Source organism: Suricata suricatta, chromosome 17 (assembly GCF_006229205.1).
Source record: "Suricata suricatta isolate VVHF042 chromosome 17, meerkat_22Aug2017_6uvM2_HiC, whole genome shotgun sequence".
Taxonomy (NCBI): domain Eukaryota; kingdom Metazoa; phylum Chordata; class Mammalia; order Carnivora; family Herpestidae; genus Suricata; species Suricata suricatta.
This window is the reverse complement of record NC_043716.1, coordinates 37672741-37696236: the sequence shown is the minus strand read 5'-3', so window position 1 is coordinate 37696236 and position 23496 is coordinate 37672741. Positions and strand designations below refer to the sequence as shown.

Sequence of the window (23496 nt, the reverse complement as noted above, 5' to 3'; positions counted from 1 at the left end):
TTATATTTTTAGCAACTTCATGTTCAATCTCTATAATTGAAAGTGATACCCGTTGTTCTTGGCAAATGCAAGATCTCAACTAATCTCAAATGGAGAGAACAATATGAGCAAAGAACAAAAGGAGGGAAGGGAGAAGAGCAGTAAAATAAAAGAATAAACACATCAGGTGAGTACAACCTACCTCAAGAAGAAACTTACATGTCAGGCAAAGGAGCTTTCTCTAGTTTCATAGCAGATGGATTTTAAACCATGTTTTTAAACTCACAGAAACACAAGTTGTGGCTCCATCTTAGAAGGCGGCTCAGCAAGAATGAACTTTAGATTGGTCACTCAGCCAGAAAGTTGTAGAACTGGGATACGGATGCTGATATATCTGAATCCAAGAGCCCACATTCTTTCAATTACATGAAAGGTGGTGGGTTTTAAAATGGTACTTGACTTACTGAGCTGCCTACTGACCAGGGCTAAAAGGAAAGGCTTGAATCAAAAATCCAATAATTGAGCTGAAAAAAAAAAGATAGTAAAAAGAAAATAGAAGAGAAAAATGCTTCAAGAGACACTGCAGAAGTCGATTCAGTTGGACCTATTAATTTGTTGGATGTGAGCTATTGGAAGATGACAGAAATTAAAGATTTCTTGGGGCACCTGGGTGGCTCAATCAGTTGAGCGTCCGGCTTCAGCTCAAGTCATGATCTCATAGTTTGTGGGTTCGAGTCCCGCGTCAGGCTCTTTGCTGACAGTTAGCTCAGAGCCTGGAGCCTGTCTTGGGATTCTGTGTCTCCTTCTCTTTCTGATCCTCCTCTGCTCATGCTGTCTCTCGCTGTCTCTCTCTCTCTCTCTCTCTCTCTCTCTCTCTCTCTCTCAAAAATAAATAAAACATTTTTTAAAAATTAAAAAAAAGAAATAGTGAAAGGAAGAAATGTAAAACTACAAGAAATCTAGAAATAGAAAGGCCACACACAGGCCATAGTTTCAGTCCTTCATTTTAAAGATAAGGAAACTAGGCCCAGAGATGTTAACTAGTACTTTTATTTAACCTGGGTGGCAACAGAGCTTAGATAGAAAACCAGTAAAAATGAAATGGTAACTCAGGAGGGATAAGGATCAAGGAAGACTTTCTGTCACCAAATAAGAGTCCATTTAATTCCTCAGTTTTCATTTAAGACCTGGCCTCCTTCCTCTAGTACCGTGACCCCATGATCTTGAAATTATTTTCCATGTATTTGAAAGAAAGATCATATTATCCACTGAAAACCGTGACTATGATGCCTCACAGGCTGGAAAAAATTGTAATGTTGTTAGTTTGAGCAGGGGAAAGAGAAATCTGTCATCTGTCTGTCACACTTTTTTATGCTTATAGGCGTTGTATGGTCCTGAAACCTGGAGGAAGGATGGATGGCTCATACTAAATTTGAAGTGCATGACTATAATAATCTTATAATACTCCTCCCTGTCCCATTTTGGAGATAACAAATAACCCCAAGGTAACTATCCACCTCCAGAAATGGACACAGTGAGTAAAGGCATTCATTAAAAAAAAAAATCACCCAATTATGAATAATTCATGATGAGCTGGCACACACCGTTCTGCTAGGGGTGGCAAAGCTCATCAGGAAACACCCTGATAACGTGTATATAAAGACAAGCTCAGCTGTTTGAGGAGAACATTTGCCATCGAAGCTTCACTCTAGGAACAAGCTTTCCAGTCTGACATCATGTCTGTGCGCTTTTCTTCGGCCTCCAGACGGCTTGGCTCGAGCGGGGGCGCGGGCTTTGGGGCTGGGAACGCATGTGGGGTGCCAGGCATCGGCAGTGGCTTCTCTTGCGCCTTTGGGGGCAGCTCACCTGCAGGCGGCTATGGCGGGGGGCTCGCAGGGGCCAGTGCTTCTTGCGCTGCCTTCACCGGGAGCGAGCACGGCCTCCTGTCCGGCAACGAGAAGGTGACCATGCAGAACCTCAACGACCGGCTGGCCTCCTACCTGGAGAATGTGCGCGCCCTAGAGGAGGCCAACGCCGACCTGGAGCAGAAGATCAAGGGCTGGTATGAGAAATTTGGGCCTGGTTCCTGCCGGGGTCTGGATCACGATTACGACAGATACTTCCCAATAATTGATGACCTCAGGAACCAGGTAAGAAACACAATGTCTGGGGGTTAATACCCTGGAGAATATTTAGCCGCACAAGCACCCACAAATGTGTGCGATGTTACACACAGCAGGGCTTTGCTGGCAGCTTCTAATTTTCAGTAGTTCACTATCAATATTAAAAATAATTCATTAAATTTTTTTTAATGTTTATTTATTTTTGAGAGAGAGAGACAGAGCACAAGCAGGGGAGGGGCAGAAAGAGGAGACCCAGAACCCAAAGCAGGCTCCAGACTCTGAACTGTCTGCCCAGAGCCCAATGGAGGGCTTGAACTCACGAGTCATGAGATCATGACCTAAGCCGAGGCTGGATGTCCAACCAACTGAGCCACCCAAATGCCCCAATATTAAAAATAATTTATATTAAAATTCTAATCTTTGAACATGGCTCACCCATATGCTTTTCAAGATGTGAAAATATCAAAAACTGCCCAATGTTTCCTGCTATATTATTTATAATTTTTTCCATAGGAAGGATTTTTTTTAATGGGTGGGGTGAAGGGTAAAGGGTAAAGGGTAAACAGACTTAATTTCCTGTTTCCAAAAAAATCATCTTATTATTGGAGATAGAACGCCAGAAGATTACTATAATTTCATAGATGACTTTATTTCAAAGGAATGTGACATTTTTAGAGTATTTCCTCACTCCTAACTAACTCTCCATTTATCAGATAATTTCTGTAACTACCAGTAATGCCAATATTATCCTGCAAAATGATAACGCAAGACTCACGGCTGACGATTTCAAACTAAAGTAAGTAGAGCTGAAAAGAAACCAAAGATTATCTCAACATTTCCTCCCTTTAATTTAGGCTATTGGAGGTCACCTCACTTGTTTGATTTTGCTTCTTTGTTTAAACCAAATGCATATAAGAATGACCAGCTGCATGACATATTTTGGGAAATTTAGGAACTAACAGATGAATGTTAAGATTATATGCAAGAGAATTTCGAGCTTTCCCATCCTCTTGCTTCAAATAAATTTGTTCATTGCACTGTGGGCGGTCTAACAAAAGTTTTGAGTAGATTTTAACAGTTCAACTTCAAAGCATGGTCGGAGTCTTAGGATGACTTAACAAGTGATGGGACTAAGGTGATGCAGGTGTCAACTATTTCCTAAGGTTTGAAAATGAACAGGCCCTCCACCAGAGCGTTGATGCGGATGTCAGCGGTTTGCGCAGGGTCCTGGATGAGCTGACTCTGTGCAGAGCCGACCTAGAGATACAGCTAGAAACTCTGAGCGAGGAGCTGGCTTACCTCAAGAAGAATCACGAGGAGGTAGGCACTCTGTCTCCCCCCCATTCCACAATCCGCCTTGCTCCCAAAATTGCAAAATAATTTCAGATGACGAGTGTTAGAATGTCTGACATCAATATTCCAAAAGGAACTCGTCAATTTCTCCATATGGCTTAGACTGTTTGAAATGTTCCTATTCATCTGCCTCCAAAGAAACAAACTACCCCCCCTCCCCACTTTTTTTTTTTAAACGCTCCTAACCTGCATCCTGTCTAGTTCCTTTGAAAATAGTCAGCTCCTAACATGGTTAAATTTCTTTTAGGAAATGAAGGCTCTGCAGTGCGCGGCGGGCGGGAACGTGAACGTGGAGATGAACGCGGCGCCCGGGGTGGACCTCACGGTCCTGCTGAACAACATGCGGGCCGAGTACGAAGACCTGGCGGAGCAAAACCGCAGAGACGCGGAGGCCTGGTTCAATGAGAAGGTGAAATCCCGTGGGGGCGCGCTTGCAGGGCCCTGAACGCCCATGCAAGGCAAGCTGAACCCCTTAACACACTGCCCGCCTTTGCAGAGCGCTTCGCTGCAGCAGCAGATTTCCGACGAGGCTGGCGCCGCCACCTCCGCTCGGAATGAGCTTACGGAGATGAAACGCACTCTTCAGACTCTGGAGATCGAACTTCAGTCCCTCTTAGCAATGGTCAGTAAAAAGTACAAAAAAAGGTTTGTTTCAGAAGTTGAGAAAAAAATCAAAGGAGTGTTTCTTCCACATGATATTACTTATTTTTGTTTTTATCAATTAATGGCCGTGCTTTGAAATAAGACAACTTGGCATTTTGCCCTGCAGGATCCTCTTTGCCTGGAGAGTATACCTAGATGTTCATAATTATGAAACATTCGAATTTAGCAAGTATAATTCTTCTGAGGTGCCCGAAAAAGAAAAGAGTTTTTACCCTGAGTCTTCCCTCCTAAGTCAAAAGATCAAAAACCATTTTCCATGGAGTGCAAAAATACATTTGCACCCTCCTAGCTTCCTCGCCTAGCACTCCTCTGGGCTGCTTAATTAAGCCTACTTACAAGTTTGTTTTTAAGTGGCTAAGCAAGATGCAAAGCAGAGGCGTGAAGGCTGCCTATAAAGCTAACCAGGCATGATAATAACAGTAACCTTTTCATTAAGGGTTTGTCCAGCACTTTCCCCCACAGGAGTCCACAATAACCCTGGGGCTTGGGCAGGGCAGACTTTATAATTCATGTCATTACTTCCAAAAGAATCTAAGATTCAAAGAAGTTAAGCAGTTTTCCCCAGAGTCCCACAGTTGAATAGGAAGGAACCAGAACTTTCTGTCCAGATTTCCTAGTTCCCACCTCTATACTTTTTCCACTATGGCAAGTAAACAAAGCTTATCCACAAATGAGGGTGTGACTGTATATAAAATTGGAACTTTGCAAAAAACATTCTTGCAGATGAAAGAGTAAGACACTCTTATCTTCATCTCATGTAAAATTATAGCAAGCATCCCTCCTCAGGAGAGACCCTATATAAACCCATTTGGATTCACAAGCTGATGAATCAACCCATTTAAAGTTTTAAAAGGTCATTCTTTCCTTGGGGTCATTTTACTTCTGGAAATTTTATGCATTTCACTAGGGAACTATCTTTTAATAGAAGAGCTACAATCCCTATATGACAAGGCTGTTACATTATCAGAAATGAGGCAACTCATTGTAGGGAATCTTTCATTCCTGGGGAATGTGGCAACTTGCACCAGACTCCCAGGCATCGGCTGTATTGGTGGGGCAGAAGGATCTTTACACTGTGCCCTCGAAAGAAACAGTTCATCTTTACTAACACTCCTGGGCATGAATGACGATCACCACCAACTGTGTCATTCTCAAACATAACAGCAGTATGGCATCTAATAAAGGCAACAATTAATGTTGAACAAGGGGGGCTTTTGGGGGGTAAATATGGTCTTTTGCATTATGTAAGGATTTAAATGTCTCTTAAGTGCTCTGCCTTATTCTAAAACAACATTGTGACATTTTCTACTAAACTATGTCTTACGGATCCTCAGAAACACTCCCTGGAGTGCTCCCTGACCGAGACCGAGGGAAACTACTGCACGCAGCTCGCCCAGATCCAGGCCCAGATCGGGGCCCTGGAGGAACAGCTGCACCAGGTCCGAACCGAGACAGAGGGCCAGAAACTGGAGTACGAGCAGCTGCTGGACATCAAGGTCCACCTGGAAAAGGAAATTGACACCTACTGCCGTCTGATAGATGGAGAGGATGGGTAAGCACAGCTTCCTTTGAGAAAACGCCTTTATCTTAAGGTTATTAAAGATTTTTTGAAACCAGGTATAAAGTTTTTATGACCCATATCATGTGTACATACTCCCCTTCTAGTGTTATTTAGAATCCAGATACCTTCTTTTTTCTTTTTTTTTTTTAAGTTTATTTATTTTTGAGAGAGGGAGGGTGGGAAAGAGCAGGGGAGGGGCAGAGAGAGAGAGAGAATCCAAACACACTCCACACTGCCAACGTGGAGCCGCACACAGGGCTCAAACTCATGAACAGTGAGATCATGCCTGAGCCGAAGTCAAGAGTCACACTTAACAGACTGAGCCACCCAGGCGTCCCCAGCGATCTCCCATCTTAAATCCTTGTTTTCCAGTTTCCTCAGCAAAACAAAGTGAAATAATTAATATAAGCTCTCTATATTTTTACAGCTCTTGTGTTAAATCAAAAGGCTACAGAGGACCAGGAAATCAGACCAAAGGTAAATGAAAGCTGTGTTGAGCATACAGTATTTACTCGTACATACGTTTCAAATGATGAGTTATTTCCCCTTTGTGAATTTGATACATCCTAACAATCCCTATATGTCATTTTAGACTCATCTAAAACCGCCATGGTTAAAACAATTGTTGAAGAAATAGATCCTCGTGGCAAAGTTCTCTCATCCAGAGTTCACACTGTGGAAGAGAAATCCACCAAAACCAACAGCACAAAGAGTGAACAGAGAGTGCCTTCCTGAACCCCCAAAGAGCCCCTAAGTTAAAACACCAACCTGAGTCTAGGTTCCTAAATATAATCCCTCTTATTTTTCTGCTTTTCTTCCAATGAGTTAAGACAACCTACTTTTAGAATTGTAGCATTTCTTAGGATTTCTCTGTGGTGGTGTTTCAATAAAAACTTCTTGTTGCAAGTCATCTTCACTGGTTGTGGCCAATCTTTGCATTTTAAACATACCCCAGATGGGAGCTGAATCTTATTTTTAATTTCTTCTGTTTAATTCAGTGGCCTTCACAAGTTAGGAATAAGTTTAACAGGCCAACTGGTTGGAGTCTTTTTCACATCTCTGGAAAATTTTAGATCTTCCCCCCTTCCTTCTATAAACACTTGTTACGCACACTTGCTAAGTGCTGGCAATGAGAATAAAAGTTTATAAAATCTAATCCCTGAGTGCAACTTGCTCATAGAAGTGGAAATAAGAAATTGAAGAATCAAAAACATCCTTAAAATAACAACAACAAGAACAACAACAAACAGTAAATGGTGATATGAAGATAGAATGGAAAAGAGAGAGATGTAGGAACTAGGGCAAATGTGGAATTCCGCAGCGTTTGACCACAAAACACTTCCTACAAACTGAAACCACATCAAGTGCCTTTTCTGGCCACAAGAGTATGAAACTAGAAATCAATAACAGGAGGACAATTGGAAAATTAAGAAATTAACTAACACACTCCAGAACAACCAATGGGTCAAAGAAGAAATCAAAAGGAAAATTTTTTAAAAATCTTGAGACCAACAGAAATGAAAATATTACATACCAAAATGTATGGGATGTCGCAGAAGCAGTACTTAGAGAGAACTTTCTGGGATAACCACCCATATCAAGAAAGGAGAAAGTTCCCAAATAAACAATCTCACTTTACACATCAAAGAACTGAAAAAAGGAGAAATTAAGCCTCAAGTTAGCAGAAGGAAGGACATAATAAACATTAGAACAGAAATAAATAAAATGGAGACTACAAAAGCAATAGATAAGATCATCAAGACTGAGAGTTGGTTTTTTGAAAAGATAAAACTGACAAATCTTTACTAGACCAACCAGAGACAGAAAGAAAAAAAAAAACTGAGGAGGAGAAAACCCTTCCAACCCCATTTTACAAAAGGCCAGCACTACTCTTAGCCAAAACCAGACAAAGATGCTACAAGAAAAGAAAATTACAGGCCAATATTCTTGATGAACTTAGATGCAAAAATCTTAAAAATTCTAGCGAAACAAATCCAACAGCACATTAAAAGAATCATATACCATGACCAAATGAGATTTATCCCTGGGATGTAAGATGGTTCAACATAGTACAAATTAGTACATGTGCTATGCCACATTAACAGAAGGAAGGGTAAAAATCATGTGGTCATCTCAATAGATATAGAAAAAACATTTGACAAAACTTGACACCTTTTCATGATAAAAACGCTCACCAAATTAGGTATAGAAAGGATGTAAGTCAACATAATAAGGCCACATATGACAATACCACAGCTAATAACATACACAATGGTAAAAATAAACTGAAAGCTTCTCCTCCATGTCAGGAATAAGACATGAATGCTCATTCTTGCCACTGTTATTCAATCCTGGAATTCCTAGCCAGAGCAATTAGCCAAGAAAAAGAAATAAAAGGCACCTAAGATGGAAGAAAAGAAGTAAAATTGTCTCTGTTTGTGGATGGCATGCTCTTATATACAGAAAATTCTAAAGACCTCACCAAAAACTGTTGTAATTAATAAACAAATTCAGCAAAGTGGCAGGGTAAAAAATCAACATAAAAATCAGTTACATTTTATACACTTAATAAATTATTCAAAAAGAAAATTAAGAAGACAATTCCATGTATAATAGCATCAAAAACAATAAACTACTTAGGAATAAACTTAACTATGGAGATGAGAGACTTACACACAGAAAACTACAAAATGTTGATGAAAGAAATTAAAGCACATGCAAATAAATTGAAAGCTATCCCATGCTCATGAACTGGAAGAATTAATAATGTTTAAGTGGCCATACTACCAAAGCAATCTACAAGATTTAATGCAATCCCTATCAAATCCCAATGGCATTTTTTATCATAAACAGAAAAAGCAATCCTCAAATTCATATAGACACACAAAAGACCCTTAATAGCTAAAGCAATTTTGAGAAAGGACAAAGCACACTTCCTCATTTCAAAATATATTACAAAGCTACAATAAATAAAATAGTATGGCAGGCATAAAAATGTGGAGAAATTAGAACCCTTGACCACTATTCATTGGAATGCAAACTGGTACAGCCACTCTGAAAAACAGTATGACATATCCTCAAAAAATTAAAAACAGAATTACCGTATGATCCACTCCCAGGTAAATACCCAAAAGAATTGAAAGCAGGATCTTGAAGAGATATATGTACATCCATGTTAAGGGCAGCATCATTCATAATAACTAAAAATATAGAAGCAACCCAAGTGACCATCTATGATGGATGAATAAGCCAAATGTGGTGTATACATACAATGGAATATTATTCAGCCTTTAAAAGGAAGGCAATCTTTTTTTTATTTTTTTAATGTTTTTTATTTATTTTTGAGAGACAGGGAGAGACAGCATGAGCAGGGGAGGGTCAAAGAGAGGGGGAGGTACAGAATCTAAAGCAGGCTCTAAGCTCTGAGCTAGCTGTCAGCACAGAGCCCCACCTGCAGCTTGACCCCACAAACCGTGAGATTATGACCTGAGCCGAAGCTGGACACTCAACTGACTGAGCCACCCAGGAGCCCCAAAAGGAAGGCAAACTTGACACATACTACTAAATGGATGAAATTTTGAAGTCGTTATGTTAAGTAAAGTAAGTCCATCACAAAAAGACAAATACTGTATGATTCCACTTATAAAAGGTACCCAGAGTAGTCAAATTCATAGGGAAAAAAAGTAGAGTGGTGATGGCCAGGGACTAGGAGAGAAGATAATGGGGAGTTATTGTTTAATGGGTACATTTAAGGTCTACAAAATTAAAACAGTGATAAAGATGGATGGTGGTTGTACAACATTATGAATGCATTCAATACCACTGAATTGTATGCTTAAAAATGGATAAGGTGATAATTTTATGTTCTGTGTATTTGACCACAATAAAAAGAATAGACATCCCAGAAATGAATCCATGTATGTATGGTCACCTTATCTTCAACAAAGGGGCCAAGGGTACGTGATGGGGAAAGGATAGCCTCTTCAACAAATAGTGCTGGGGGGCTCAGTTGGTTAAGCATCCAACTCTTTGTTTTGGCTCAGATCATGATCTTACAGTCTGTGAGTTCCAGCCTTCCATCTGACTCTGTGCTGGCAGTGCAGCGCCTGCTTGGGATTCTCTTTCCCTCTCCCTCCCCACTTGTGCTGTCTCTGTCTCTCTCAAAAATAAAATAAATAAACCTTTAAAAGCATGTTAAAAACAAAAACAAAAATAAATGGTGTTGGGAAAACAGAATATACAAATGTAAAAAGGGGCTCCTGAGAAAGTGGCCCCTATCACACACGATACACAAAAATCAATTCAGAATGGATTAAAGACCTAAACATAAGACCTAAAACAGTAAGTCCTGAAACAACACATAGGAGATGAGATTGGGTGCGTTCATGGTGATATGGCCATACACATAGGAGAAAGCTCCTTGACATTGGTGTGGAAATCATTTCTTAGAAGACACCAAAATAAAAGGTAACAAAACCAAAGTATATGCAGGACTTTTTTACATAACTTCCAGGAAAGAATCAGTAAGTGATACCCAGCACTTTAAACTCTATTCTAAGCCTCATTTTATTCTCAAAATAATCCTATGAGATAGGTACTATTATCACGCTCTTTTTATACACAAGGAAACTGAGGCAGAGACTGGTTGACTAACTTTCTGAAGGTCACACAGCTAATCCAGGCAGTCTGGCTCAGAGTCCATGTGCTTCACTCCAACAGAATACCATAGTATTGAGAATCTCATGATTCCATGAGGAATCCTTCCTTCTAGTGAGGGAAGGAAGGAAAAACTGAGCACATTCTAACTCCAAACAGACTAAGATTAAGCCATCATCAGAGTCCCTTACAAGAACCCTGTGGAGTGGCTTCAGATAGTCATCTGATTTCATTCCTCAGGTCCACTGTTCACTTCAGAGCAGAGTGGGAATACCAAAACCGAGAAGCCATTTTGTGGGAAGGATTGGCACACTAGAATCTGATTCTTGGGGCACCTGAGTGGCTCAATAGGGTTGAGCATCTAATTCTTAATTTTGGCTCAGGGGCAAAATTAGCCTACGATCATTAGAGGAAGATAATGTGATGAACGTCTTTATCTTAAGGTGAGCAGACATCTACACTGCATAACTTAAAGTTTAATTCAATTCAATTATTTTCAAGTACCTAGAATATGCACATTAAGTAATGAATGTTCTAAGACCAGAAGAGTCTCAAGAAAGGATAATGGTATGTATTTCTTACCATGAATAAAATAATGTATGATAGAAATGTATGGAGAGAAATGGTCCAGAGAATTTGTTGTCTACCCCCCACTTCTGGAAAGGACTAAAGAACACCAAAACTTATGTAGCAAGTATTCGTGTAGAGGAAATCTATAACTAAGAAAAGTTCAAGCGGGGCACCTGGGTACTCAGTCGGTTGGGCGTCCGACTTCAGCTCAGGTCATGATCTCACAGTTGTGTGTTCAAGCCCCACATCGGGCTCTGTGCTGACAGCTCAGGCCTGGAGCCTGCTTCAGATTCTGTGTCACTCTCTCTCTCTGCCCCTTCCCTGCTCATGTCTCATGTTCTCTCTCTCTCTCTCTCTCTCTCTCTCTCTCTCTCAAAAATGAATAAACATTAAAAAAACAAAAGTAAGTCAAGAGACTTGCTCTGATGAGCAAACAGATGACAGTGTTTTCAGGAGTTAAGCATCATACATTCCAGTCCTACTTGGATATAAAAATGCTTTGTGATCTGTGTTGCCACTTAGCTTCACAGCCAACTCATCCCCAAAATGGTTCTAATAATATATGCCTACCTGGCTCTATAAAAGATAACAAGTTAATTAGTATTTATAAACTATCTAGAGATAAGCCGATTATGTTAATAATACTTTGCAGCCTCACAGTACCTCTTATCCAAGACACTAAAGACTTATAAACTATTACACTGACCCCATACTCTGTTTCCCTTGTTTTATTCATGGGACATTTGAGCAAAAGATTAAAATGGTTACCAGGTCGCAACAAAATCAGTAACGAGTTTCTGAATACAAGCAGCAGTTCCTATCACACATCGTTCTAAACCTGTAGCAATGGCCTGAGTTACAGGTTTATATTATCTTAAAATATTTTGGTCAAAACAATCCATGTGTTCCGTCCTGCCAGATATTCTATATCTTTTAGGAGCAGTAATCTTGGGTGTTTTTCAAAGTACCTGATACGCACAGCATTGAAAAATCTCATTCAAGATGTGCCTGGATGCCGGTGCATGGGTGGTTCAGTGGTAGAATTCTCGCCTGCCAAGATGTGCCTGGATGGCTCAGTCGGTTAAACATCTGACTCTTGATTTTGGTTCAGGTAATGATCTCATGGTTCATGAGCCCAAATCCCACATTGGGCTCTACACTGCTGGCAGGGACCCTGCTTGGAATTTTCTCTCCCTCTCTCTCTCTCTCTCTCTGCCCCTCCCTCACTCACGCTGGCATATGCCCTCTCTCCCAAAAATAAACACTTTTTTTAAAATCTCATTCAGAAAAAATTACTGTTTCTAAACGATCTAAACCCATAATCAGTAGCCAATTTGTAGCATTATAAGTTATAGAGACCTGACCCTGTCCAACATGTTTTTTTACTATAATAATTTAAATAATTAACGTTTACAAAATGTTTGCACCCTTCAGACTGTTTTATAGTCACTAATTATCAGAACTACTCAACATTGAGTGTTATTATTTTCATTTGCCTCGGAGGGAACTGGAGCACCACCATATGAGCGTCAAGGAAAGAGAATGAAGAGACTACTTACCTCTGACAACCAATCTTCCATCTTGAGGACCATAATTATTGGTTTTCTAGGTAGGGATGAAAACACACCTCTCCTTCATATATTTTACTCTCCATCAATAGGAAGTTCAATTCTCAAAATAATTCTTAGTAAGTCAAATACATAAATTTAAATTAAAAGGCAGTAAACAATATTTGTCAGGTAGAGAAATGAACCGTTTGGAGACTCAGAAGTTTGTGGAATGCATATTCTGCTCCTGGACTCAACCAAAGAAATCTCAATACAAATAATTTTCTGTCACTGCCACCTGTTCATTAATTTTGGTTAAGTTGATAAGCAAAGTACTGCAGGATTTCTATTATTTCAGTTTTTAACTTAAAAATTCAATTTAAAAAACCCCACTACCAACAGGTCACTATATAGAGAGAGTACCTGCTATAAATAGAAAGGAAATGCCCAGTAAAGCACGAAAAATAGAAATACTCCATAAACATTTGCAGGACAAAAACAGTAGACATTTCTCATGTGAATTATTAATTCTTTGTTGTCTAGGGGGAAAAAAATACCTAGAATCTCCTCCTGAAGACAAAAAGATGGATGGGTACTTGTATTTAATTTTGACCTTTGAAACTATGATTTAGTATTACTTGACCTGGTGCCTTTTTCATAGACCAAGATACCCTGGGGGCACCTTTCCACGTCCAGACTGGACACTATTAGAAGTCACCCAATTATGAAAAACAACAATTAGGGAGCGAGTAATATTTTATCACAGCTTGAAACAGTCAAGACTGAAATGACCTGCAGAGTCCTATAAAAGGCCAGTGGAGAGCACTGCTACTAATGGGGTACTTTTGCTTCGCTTCTCGCTGAGAAAGGGCCGCTCCGCTATACTATCGCCATGTCTTTTCAACTTTCCAGTGGATCCAGGCGGGTCTGCTCCCGAGCGGGCCCAGGGCGGCTGCCTGGTGGAGGTGTGGGTTTCGGGGCTGGGAATGCGAGCCATGGATCTGGAGCGGGCAGCAGCATTTCTTGTACTCTTGGGAGCTTTTCTTCTAGTGCAGGTTTCTGTAATGGTGGTGGGAACTTCTCTGCCGGCTTTCTTGGCAATGAGCATGGCCTCCTTTCCGGGAATGAAAAGGTGACCATGCAAAACCTCAATGACCGCCTTGCCTGCTACCTGGACCATGTTCGAGCCCTGGAGGAGGCAAACGCAGACCTGGAGCAGAAAATCAAGGCCTGGTATGAGAAATACGGGCCTGGTTCTTGCCGGGGTCTAGATCATGACTGCACAAGATATTTCTCAGTCATTGAAGATCTTAAAAGGCAGGTAAGAAATATGGATTTGCATTCTTGGATGACAGACAACATATAGAATGTGCTTAAAATTTCTGCCTGATGTAGAATTTGCTCACTCTCTATTCCCAGGGCTTAAAGTAATATCTGGGGGGAAATTGTAGAATAAAAAAAAAATTGTAGACCAATAGTTTCAAAATAGATATAATTGCTTTATTGATCTTATATTTAGCTCATAGTTTTTGATTAAGAGAAATAAAAGTATCTGTGATTATAAAAGCTTACACTTTGGCTCTTAAGCTCTGGACATTCATTGTCTGAAGATAAAGCCAGATTCCTTTAATGTCGAAAAAAATGATACTAAAACAGATACTTAATGGGTTGAGAAGATTAAAAATCACATTTAAATTCTGGACTCTCCCGTGACTTTCAGCACTTAACATTTTGCACAATCTACCCTATTTAGGTTATTTCTGTGACTACCTGTAATGCCAGCATTGTTCTGCAAAATGACAATGCCAGACTGACTGCTGATGACTTCAGGCTGAAGTAGGTGAAATAACATAATTAATTGTAATAAAGGTAAATATTACCATTGGAGTAAACAACAGACCTTTTGCTTTAAAAACCAACATGTTTTTATGACATCAGACTAAATCCCTGAAAAAATTAAATGCACCCTTATAAATAAAAAGAGCAATCATAAATTTTAAGCAACACTTTAATTCAACTATTAAGCACATTGGATGATAAAACCTCTGAAGAAAGAACTCCTCTGAAATATTCATTATAAATCAGTAGGGATTCCAATTTGCCTATGCAGGAAGCCTCAGGATCATGAATAGAACATCCTATCCTTCGGAATATCCTTTGGTATAGGACATGTCGGAAACAGCTACGCCTTGCACCTGCCTAACGTTATAATTCTCAAGCACTTTCATAACCTTTCAGGTATGAAAATGAACTTGCTCTACACCAGAGCGTAGAGGCCGACATCAATGGTCTTCACAGGGTTATGGAGGAGCTGACCCTTTGTACAACCGACCTCGAGATACAGCTTGAAACACTCAGTGAGGAACTGGCGTACCTTAAAAAAAATCACGAGGAGGTAAGGGACCCCGCAGGGTGGCTTCGGATACAATCTGATTTCAGTCCTCTGCCCACTTCCCAGCAGAGTAGGACTATCAATCAAAATTCTCCCTTGAGTGTTAATACTGATCCCTTTTCCAGGAAATGAATGTCCTGCAGTACACGGCTGGGGGGGATGTGAACGTGGAGGTGAACGCAGCCCCCGGCGTGGACCTAACTGTCCTGTTGAACAACATGAGAGCCGAGTACGAGGACTTGGCCGAGCAGAACCGCAAAGACGTGGAGGCGTGGTTTGACGAAAAGGTACCTCTGTGGCCAATCACAGACCAAGGGCTTGGTCGGTAGACCACTGACCGGGTCACTAACCCTTCTGATGATTATGCCACAGAGTGCCTCACTGCAACAGCAGATTTCTGATGATTCAGGAGCAGCCACCACAGCCAGAAATGAGCTGACGGAGCTGAAACGCAATCTGCAAACCTTGGAGATAGAACTTCAGTCCCTCGTGGCCATGGTTCGTAGGAGTCACCATTGATTTGAATGTGTGTGTATATATGCATGAGTAAACACACATCTAACTACATATAACTAATTATATACAACCAAAGTATAAAATACGGTAAATGTAGTAAATAATAAGAATGGTATCCATAAAACAGTACTCTTTTTTTTTTTAAGTTTATTTAATTTGAGGGAGAGCGCAGGAGCGCAAGCAGGGGAGGGGCAGAGTGAGACGGAGAGAGAATCTGGAGCAGACTCTGCAACTGTTAGCAGAGAGCCCAATGTGGGGCTTGATCTCACCAACCACGAGATCATGACTTGAGCAGAAATCCAGAGTCAGACACTTAACTGACTGAGCCACCCAGGCGCCACCCCCAACATGACTTCTGACTCACCAGTCCCAAAGTGTAAAAATTAAACTTTCTCAATGGAAAGAAAATGTTTGTTTAAAACACACACACGCACCTAGCTAAGGCAGATTTTCAATGGAAAGGATTTTGACCTCATACAAGTGCTTCTTTCCACCTTGAGAATGTTTAAAATATGAATGTGCTGTTTATCTGCTGCCCATGCAAGCCTTGCTTTGTTCTTCTTCCAGAAACATTCGTATGAATGCTCCCTGGCTGAAACCGAAGGCAATTACTGTCTCCAGCTCCAGCAGATCCAGGACCAGATTGGGTCAATGGAGGAAGAATTGCAACAGATACGCACGGAAACAGAAGGCCAGAAGCTGGAGTACCAACAGCTTCTAGATATCAAAATATTTTTAGAAAAAGAAATAGAAACGTATTGCAAATTACTGGATGGAGAAGAAAGGTAAATACTAACTTGCGAAAAAAAACTAACCTCACATTCACTGGGTTTGCTCCATATTATATGAGTGTCAGTATCGTATCTTGGAATTTCCTTCTCTAAGGATCATACTGACCTGTGGTCTCAGGAATTTATTATTGCATCCAAGTGAAATGAAAACAGGCAGCCATGTCTAAGCCAAATCAAATATCTAAGTACAGGAAGGGTGCATATCTATAATAACAGGTCATCTAAATACCGAATGTTAAATAATTCCTGTACTCTAGGGGGAAATCAGTTTTCTTTGATTTAATGAGGATGCACATGTCCTATAACAACACACTCTATTGTTACTTCACCAGTTACCACACACGCACCCTGTCTTAGGTGGGTTATTACATTTTCATTTGAAAGATCAACTGACAATTTCATTGGAGAAGTGATCATAGCTTGTTAGCCAAGAGCAATAGCCCTGTAGCCCTGGGCACATATCACACCACTGGGTGAATTTGAACACAAAGCTTAAACTCTTTAAATCCCAGTTTCCTAATTGGTAAGATTGTGATAACACCAAAACCACACTCTTTACTCTTGACCATAGCACTTCGCTGTGTAGGTGAAGTGCTCGGGAGAGTGGCTTGCACATGAACAGGGACTTGGAAATCCGTGGCTATTATTAAATGCCACATGGTCACATCAGGAGTCAGTTCTATCTCATGCGTCTTCCAAGGCCAGTGTCAGCTCTTTACAATCTATTCTCATAGGAACTCAATGTTGAGGCTCCCTCCTTCAAACTAAGTGCTCATTACACCATTCATTATTCACTTCTTTTACTACATCTTTGATGCTGTGTTCCAGATAACTTCTTACACGCATGCACTTTATTTTCAATGATGTAAACTGCTTGTATCATCACTGTACATTTTCTACAGCAGCTAACCCAGTGCCTTCTGCATTGTGGCACCCTAAACATGTTCATTGGTGTGACTGACTGAAAAGTCAGAGTAAAAAATTGGAGTCCGCAGATGGGGAGACAAATGAGAAAATAGCTGATCACAAGGGAATTTCTTATCATAAATATTTATTTAATTTCCTTCTTCACTACACTGAGGTCAGAAGAAGCTTACTTATATGTGGAAACTAGCACATCAAAACTTTTACTCCCTAGTCATAGCTATTTATGGGCTTCCTCATGGGAAAAAAATGCAACAATTTACTCTTCTCTTCACAGAAAAAGCAAGTCTACATGTTACAAATCAAAAGGACGTGGGCCCATACATTCTGAAAATCAAGTCAAAGGTACAGAAAATGTTTTTTACTTGGTATAAATCTTTTTGAATGTGGCAATTTTATTAAATAAGTCACTTATTTGTAAACTAAATCAAATTGTTTCTAAGGTTGGGGCCCCTGAGGTGGCTCAGTCAGTTAAGCTTCCGACTTCAGGACAGGTCATGATCTCGCAGCTCATGAGTTCAAGCCCCGTGTCAGGCTCTGAGCTGACAACTCAGAGTCTGGAGCCTGCTTTGATGCTGTGTCTAACCCTCTCTCTGCTCCTCCCCCACTCATGCTCTGTCTCTCAAAAATAAACATTAAAAAAAATTTTTAAATAAAATACTTAAAAAGTTGTTTCTAAGGTTACTTCTAGCCAATGAAGGAATTAGGGGTCATTACAGCAGTTCTTAATGTTTGTATTATATATTCCTTTTTATAAAACTTTTTTTTAATGTTTTATTTATTTTTGACACAGAAAGAGACAAAGCATGAGAGGGGGAGGGTCAGAGAGAAAAGGAGACAGAGAACCGGAAGCAGGCTCCAGGCTCTGAGCTAGCTGTCAGCCTGACACAGGGCTCGAACCCACCCACCATGAGATCTGACCTGAGCTGAAGTTGGAGGCTTAACTGACTGAGCCACCCAGGCGCCCCTGTATTTTATATTCCTGTAGAACAGATGTGGTCAAATTATGAAATTACTGAAATGAGGACTCAATACCCATTTTTCTTACATAGGATCTACTATTTTCCCAGTTTCAGTGCTTTGGTGGAAGAGCTACATTATTTTATTTATTTCATTTTATTTTATTTTATTTTATTATTTTTTTAATGCTTATTTATTATTGAGAGACGGAGAGACAGAATGTGAGCAGGGGAGAGGCAGAGAGAGAAGGAGACACAGAATCTGAAGTAGGCTTCTGGATCTCAGCTGTCAGCACAGAGCCTGATGCGGGGCTTGAACTCACATACCGAGAGATCATGACCTGAGCCGACACCGGCCGCTTAACTGACTGAACCACCCAGGCGCCCCTAGAGCTACTTTATTTTAAAACTACAAAAAATAGGGCAAGTTGGTATTAAGAAGAAGACATTACTTGCTCCAGGTCAGTACCTGCCTGACACTTAGGTTGCTCACACTGTCAAACACACATTGTTTTGGGAACGGTGGCAAATATAAGGCAGGTCTGGGCCTTGCAAAGACTTCAAACACAGTATCCTATCTCTTACTGCAAACTGCAAACACTATTTTTATTTTTAATTTTTTAATGTTTATTTTTGAGAGAGAGAGAGAGAGAGAGCAAGTGGGGAAGGGACAGAGAGAGAGGGACACACAGAATCTGAAGTGGGCTCCAGGCTCTGAGCTGTCAGCACAGAACCTGATGTTCGAACCCACGAACCATGAGACCATGACCTGAACCGAAGTCAGATGCTTAACGAACTGAGCCACCCAGGCGCCCCACAAACCCTATTTTTAAAAGCCAACCGTCATGACTAAGTATCTTCCACCCTGTTAAGAATGAGTACTAAATTTGCATTTATTTTATTTTAGACTCAAAAGAAGAAATTGTCGTCAAAACAGTCGTTGAGGAACTAGATCAACTTGGCAATGTCCTTTCCCTCAGGGTCCACTCAGTTGAAGAAAAATCTTCCAAAATAAGTAACATTACAATGGAGCAAAGAGTACCTTCTAAAGCATCAAAGTAAGAAAATGAGTTATTAAAAAAAAAAAAGCCTGCCTCTTCAGAATCCCATTGACTAAATAACCCAAGGAAATCATTCATTTCTATTCTTTAAAAATGCAAGGGCTAGCATTTGGTTTCCTTCTTTTCTTTTTCTCATGTTCTTTCCATGTAATCCTTCCGAGGAGTAGGAGAAATCTTGCTCTATCTCAATGTTTTGTTTCTATCACAGGGGACTTTTTTTTTTGCCATTCATTAAAAATGCTTTCTGTTGCAAATTTTTTCTGATGAATCTGGTGCTTTTGAATTTCTATGGGTAATCCTAATCTGACAGTTCTAAGGTAATGCTGGTAAAATAAAGTGCTTTACACAGTCACGTTACTTTAGTTCATGACAAGATAAGTTAGAAAGAGCACTAGTCCTAATCTCTGGTCCCAAATCTGTCCCTGATCAACTATGTGAATGAGTAGATGTCCTCGGGTTTGGGTTTCTGTGGATGGGGAAGAAGAGTATCCATTGATCATTGGGAGTGTTCACCTTCATAATAACTAGTCTGCATGGGTCATCAGTTAACGTTAGTTTGTTGAATCTGAATCCGCATAGCTGTTTTTCCATTTGGCAGTAGCTTCATCTGTCTGCTCCTCCCACAATGGAGAAAGCCTATTGGTTCAGAATGGTAGAAGAAGTCTCAACAACAACAACAACAACAACAACAAATACATATTCAAGGAACTAACTGACCCCATAGAATCCAGGAAAGATTCAGGACTTGGAAGAACCAAGTAGGATGGGGGACCAGGCTGAGGGATGATGCTGAGGGCAGGGATACTGACAGGTGAATTTACCGTGACAGTAATGATGCATAAGCCTCAAGGCCCCTCATTAGCACAGGAAAGGCCCTAGCATTATGTTTGTATAGCCATCGTTGTAAAATTTGTGCAAAACTAAGACAATTTCAGCACCATCAGTTAAGTCTGCTATCTCTTTCTACGTCAATTTCTCCTCTATCACTCTTTCCCTCATGTCTGGGGGTGACCTATCATGTCTAAGATAGTGTGACCATAGAATTTATTATTTAAATGTAACATTTGAGGGAAAGTAAAGGATGCAATTAACCTGGCATATCAGCAGACATGAACTGACTTATTGTAAGCATATGGACATAAAGTCAACCTAAGTCAAAGGCAGTTGAATTGAGCATAGTGGAATATATTAATGAGGTTCTCATCATTTCCATGGGAGGCTTCTGGGGATATTCCCACTGCCCACCGTGCCCAGGTAGTATCATATTATAAAGGCACAGGGCTGCAAGTTGTGATATGAACGTATCTTATAGCACATGGCACCACAAATATGTAGATAACAGAAGAGATAAAAGGTATGAAGTGGATGGAGCTGGAAGCAAATCTTTGGAGAATCTTTTAAGTCATCAGATGTATAAAACTGTAGAGAATTCATTTTCACTGATGCCTACTAAAGACAAAAATCTCCTCCTGTCAGAAATATAATGGGTAATGCAACATATTTGTTATTTTAAGTACTGCTTTATACTCCTCATACAGAAGAATTTTTATACATTTTAATTTTTGCACAATTCCTATAAGAAATCTTTACATATGACAAGTCCATAAGTTATGAAAATTGCATTCCTCTGGGAGTGAGCACAAGACATATGGCTCTTCGTGACTCATTTTAATGCTCTCTACAGAACATTCACCCCAGAGAATGAGTCCACAACTATGTAGACAATCTGAATCATCTTGTGGAGGTCAGCCAGGATATCCTCTTCACAATGAGCTTGCACAATAAACCCACTGTCAAAGTGGCCACTATGACAGATATGGAGGCTGTACTTTGGCCTCATGTATTTGTACATGAGATCCCTCTCTAAGGCCAGTCAAGCCACTGACCTGTCATCAGCAGACAGAACTGGAGCCCTTGAGATGGTACCATTTTTTAAGAAAGAAAACTAACCACATGCTATCAGGATGACTCTACTGAATTCCTTTACCCTGGAGGGAACAGCAAATTTTTCCTTAACGTAAGTAACACTTCCTTCATTCAAATATAGGTTTGCCTTTCAATTTCTACAGGACCTCTGCCAGCACTACCATCTGAGGACCAAAAATTGAATAAGCTTCAGGCCCTCAGAACAGGTCCAAGGTGTACCTTTAGCAATTGGTTTAAAGTCAGAATACAGAAAGTAAATCTTTTTTGGCTTCCAGAAGGGTAAAACAGAGACAACCCGGTTAAGGTAATATTTGAAGAGATAAGAGCTGGAAGTTTTCCAGAACTGATGAAAGACATCAGTTCACAGATTAAAGAAGTCCTACACATCAAAATAAAATGAAATGCACATGGATCAGATCAAAGTAAAGCTAAAGACAAGATAAAAAGGAATCCACAATCATACCAATAAGGAAACTGGGATTTAAAGAGTTTAAACCATGTGTTCAAATTTGCCCAGTGGTGTGATTTGCACCCAGGCCTACAGTTTCAGGGCTGTCACTCTTGGCTAACTAGCTATGGTCACTTCTCCGATGAAATCATCTTTGTTCATCTTTCAAATAGGATATCTTTAAAATCAGGCAAATGGGGAGGGGGGAATGATTACCTTCAAGTGAGTGGCAGCAAGAATGAATGCCAACTTCTCAACAGCAACAAGGGAATCCAAAAGAGAATAGAATGGTATATTCAGCGTGCCAGGAGAAATCCTAAATGGCTAGTAAATGTACGAAAAGTGTTCAACCTCGCCAGCAATCAGAGAAATGGAAGTAGACACCACATGAAACAACATTACACAACCGCCAGGTTGGCAAAGCTTTTAAAATATTTGGCACAATTTGTGCAATCTCCTGTTGAATTGCTTCCAGCTGGGGACTAGTATGAACAATGCTACTACAAACATTCTGCACATGGCACCTACTTCGTGTGCACAAGTATCTCTGGAGTGTAACTCACGTATATACTGTCTACAAAAGATCTGCTTCAAATGTAACAAATACAGTTAGATTGAAAGTGAAATGATGGAAAAAGGTATGTCGTGCAAACATTAATCCAAAAAAAATTATTTTTAATCTGTGGATATGTGGGGTGATGAATGTTCTTGACTTACCCTGGCGATCATTTTGTAATATATACATATATGGAATCATTATGTTATATACCTGAAACTAATACAATGGTAATTATATCTCAATTTTTAAAAAAAAATAATAAAATTTATCGCCACCCGATCGTTTCTCTGTTGGCTGGTGCGATCCAGTGGTGAGCTGATAGTAAACCCCAACTTAGGAAACAGGGTTGTTCTTCATGTGGATGACTCTGTGCCGAAAGCATGGGAACAGCCTGGAAATAAGGAAGTACGTGTGGTCTGCTCTGGCCTTGGATTGTGACAAAGCTTTTGCTGTTTCTCTCTTCAGTTAAGCACAGTGGAAATATCACTTTTGATGAAATTATCAACATTGCCCACAGATGCGGCACCGATCGTTAGCCAGAGAACTCTCTGGGACCATTAAAGAGATTCTGGGGACTGCCTAGTCTGTGGGCTGCAATGTTGATGGCCGCCACCCTCATGACATCATAGATGACATCAATAGTGGTGTAGTGGAATGCCCAGCTAGTTAAGAACTACAAAGGAAAGTATTTTAATAAAGGATCATTTTTGACAACCAGTGGGAAATAAATAAATAAGTAAATAAATAAAATTTAATTTACTTTTAATAAATCAGGAGTGGTTGTATTAATATCAGAAAAAGCAATCCTAAATATATAAAACAAGAAAACTCTAAAACACATGAAGCAAAAACTAACAGAGTTTCTAATAGAGTAGAAAGAAGTAATAGACAAATCCACAAGAATGCATATTGCATTATTGCATTTATAGCACATTTGTGACATAAAATAGAGATGGAGAACAAATTCATGGTTGCCAGGCGTTAGGGACTGGGAGGGAGAGGTGGGTGTGGCTATAAAGAGGTTAGCAAGACAGTCTTATAAACCCGGTACAATTATGTATCTTGAGCATAGTGGTGGATACATGAGGCTGCACATGTGATAAAATTGCATAGAGCTACACCCTAAGGGAACTGTTCTAAATCTCGGTTATGGTAGTAGGTACGTGACCATATGTTTGACAAAATCTACAGAACTGTATGCTAAAAAGGATGAACTGTATTATGGGTATATGAAATCTCAATAAATCTGATTAAGAAGACGTGGCAAAAAAAAATCTTAAGGAATTCATTCTAAAGAAAAATGTGAACATATTCAGCAATAATAGCAATAAGCTGGAGACAAACTGAAGCTCCCTGAGTAAGAGAGTGGTTAAACAAATTACTCAATATTAGGTTTGGCTCCTAGTAACAAAAACAGAGTAACAGGACTTTCTACAGTTAGAAGTTTCTTTCACACATAAAACTGCAG

General features: G+C 40.0%; 2 protein-coding genes and 1 non-coding gene across 3 annotated transcripts; all 3 read left to right on the top strand.

Annotated features, from left to right (window-relative positions):
- The first annotated feature begins 1681 nt into the window (after window positions 1–1681).
- On the top strand, window positions 1682–6589 carry LOC115281970 (keratin, type I cytoskeletal 27). The gene is made up of 8 exons (XM_029927728.1): window positions 1682–2129; window positions 2816–2898; window positions 3266–3422; window positions 3703–3864; window positions 3952–4077; window positions 5453–5670; window positions 6107–6156; window positions 6272–6589. The coding sequence occupies exons 1-8, from the start codon at window positions 1716–1718 to the stop codon at window positions 6412–6414; spliced, it is 1353 nt and encodes a 450-aa protein (XP_029783588.1). The 5' UTR covers window positions 1682–1715; the 3' UTR covers window positions 6415–6589.
- A 6755-nt stretch (window positions 6590–13344) lies between these two features.
- Window positions 13345–19096, top strand: KRT26 (keratin 26). The gene is made up of 8 exons (XM_029927731.1): window positions 13345–13773; window positions 14206–14288; window positions 14691–14847; window positions 14970–15131; window positions 15217–15342; window positions 15928–16145; window positions 17353–17420; window positions 18942–19096. Exons 1-8 carry the CDS (start codon window positions 13345–13347, stop codon window positions 19094–19096), a joined length of 1398 nt encoding a protein of 465 aa, XP_029783591.1.
- Window positions 19097–22295: 3199 nt separating this feature from the next.
- On the top strand, window positions 22296–22420 carry LOC115283112. The gene has a single exon (XR_003904921.1). It is a non-coding gene; the product is annotated as a small nucleolar RNA SNORA65 (small nucleolar RNA).
- Window positions 22421–23496: the final 1076 nt, after the last annotated feature.

Bases quoted from the DNA above. Each gene is read 5' to 3' on its own strand.
- LOC115281970 (XM_029927728.1), top strand. From the start codon at position 1,716: ATGTCTGTGCGCTTTTCTTCGGCCTCCAGACGGCTTGGCTCGAGCGGG. The intron at 3,865-3,951 runs GTGAAATCCCGT...CCGCCTTTGCAG, and splicing joins AGGCCTGGTTCAATGAGAAG to AGCGCTTCGCTGCAGCAGCA. The intron at 4,078-5,452 runs GTCAGTAAAAAG...ACGGATCCTCAG, and splicing joins TTCAGTCCCTCTTAGCAATG to AAACACTCCCTGGAGTGCTC.
- KRT26 (XM_029927731.1), top strand. From the start codon at position 13,345: ATGTCTTTTCAACTTTCCAGTGGATCCAGGCGGGTCTGCTCCCGAGCG. The intron at 14,289-14,690 runs GTAGGTGAAATA...ATAACCTTTCAG, and splicing joins GCTGATGACTTCAGGCTGAA to GTATGAAAATGAACTTGCTC. The intron at 15,343-15,927 runs GTTCGTAGGAGT...TTCTTCTTCCAG, and splicing joins TTCAGTCCCTCGTGGCCATG to AAACATTCGTATGAATGCTC.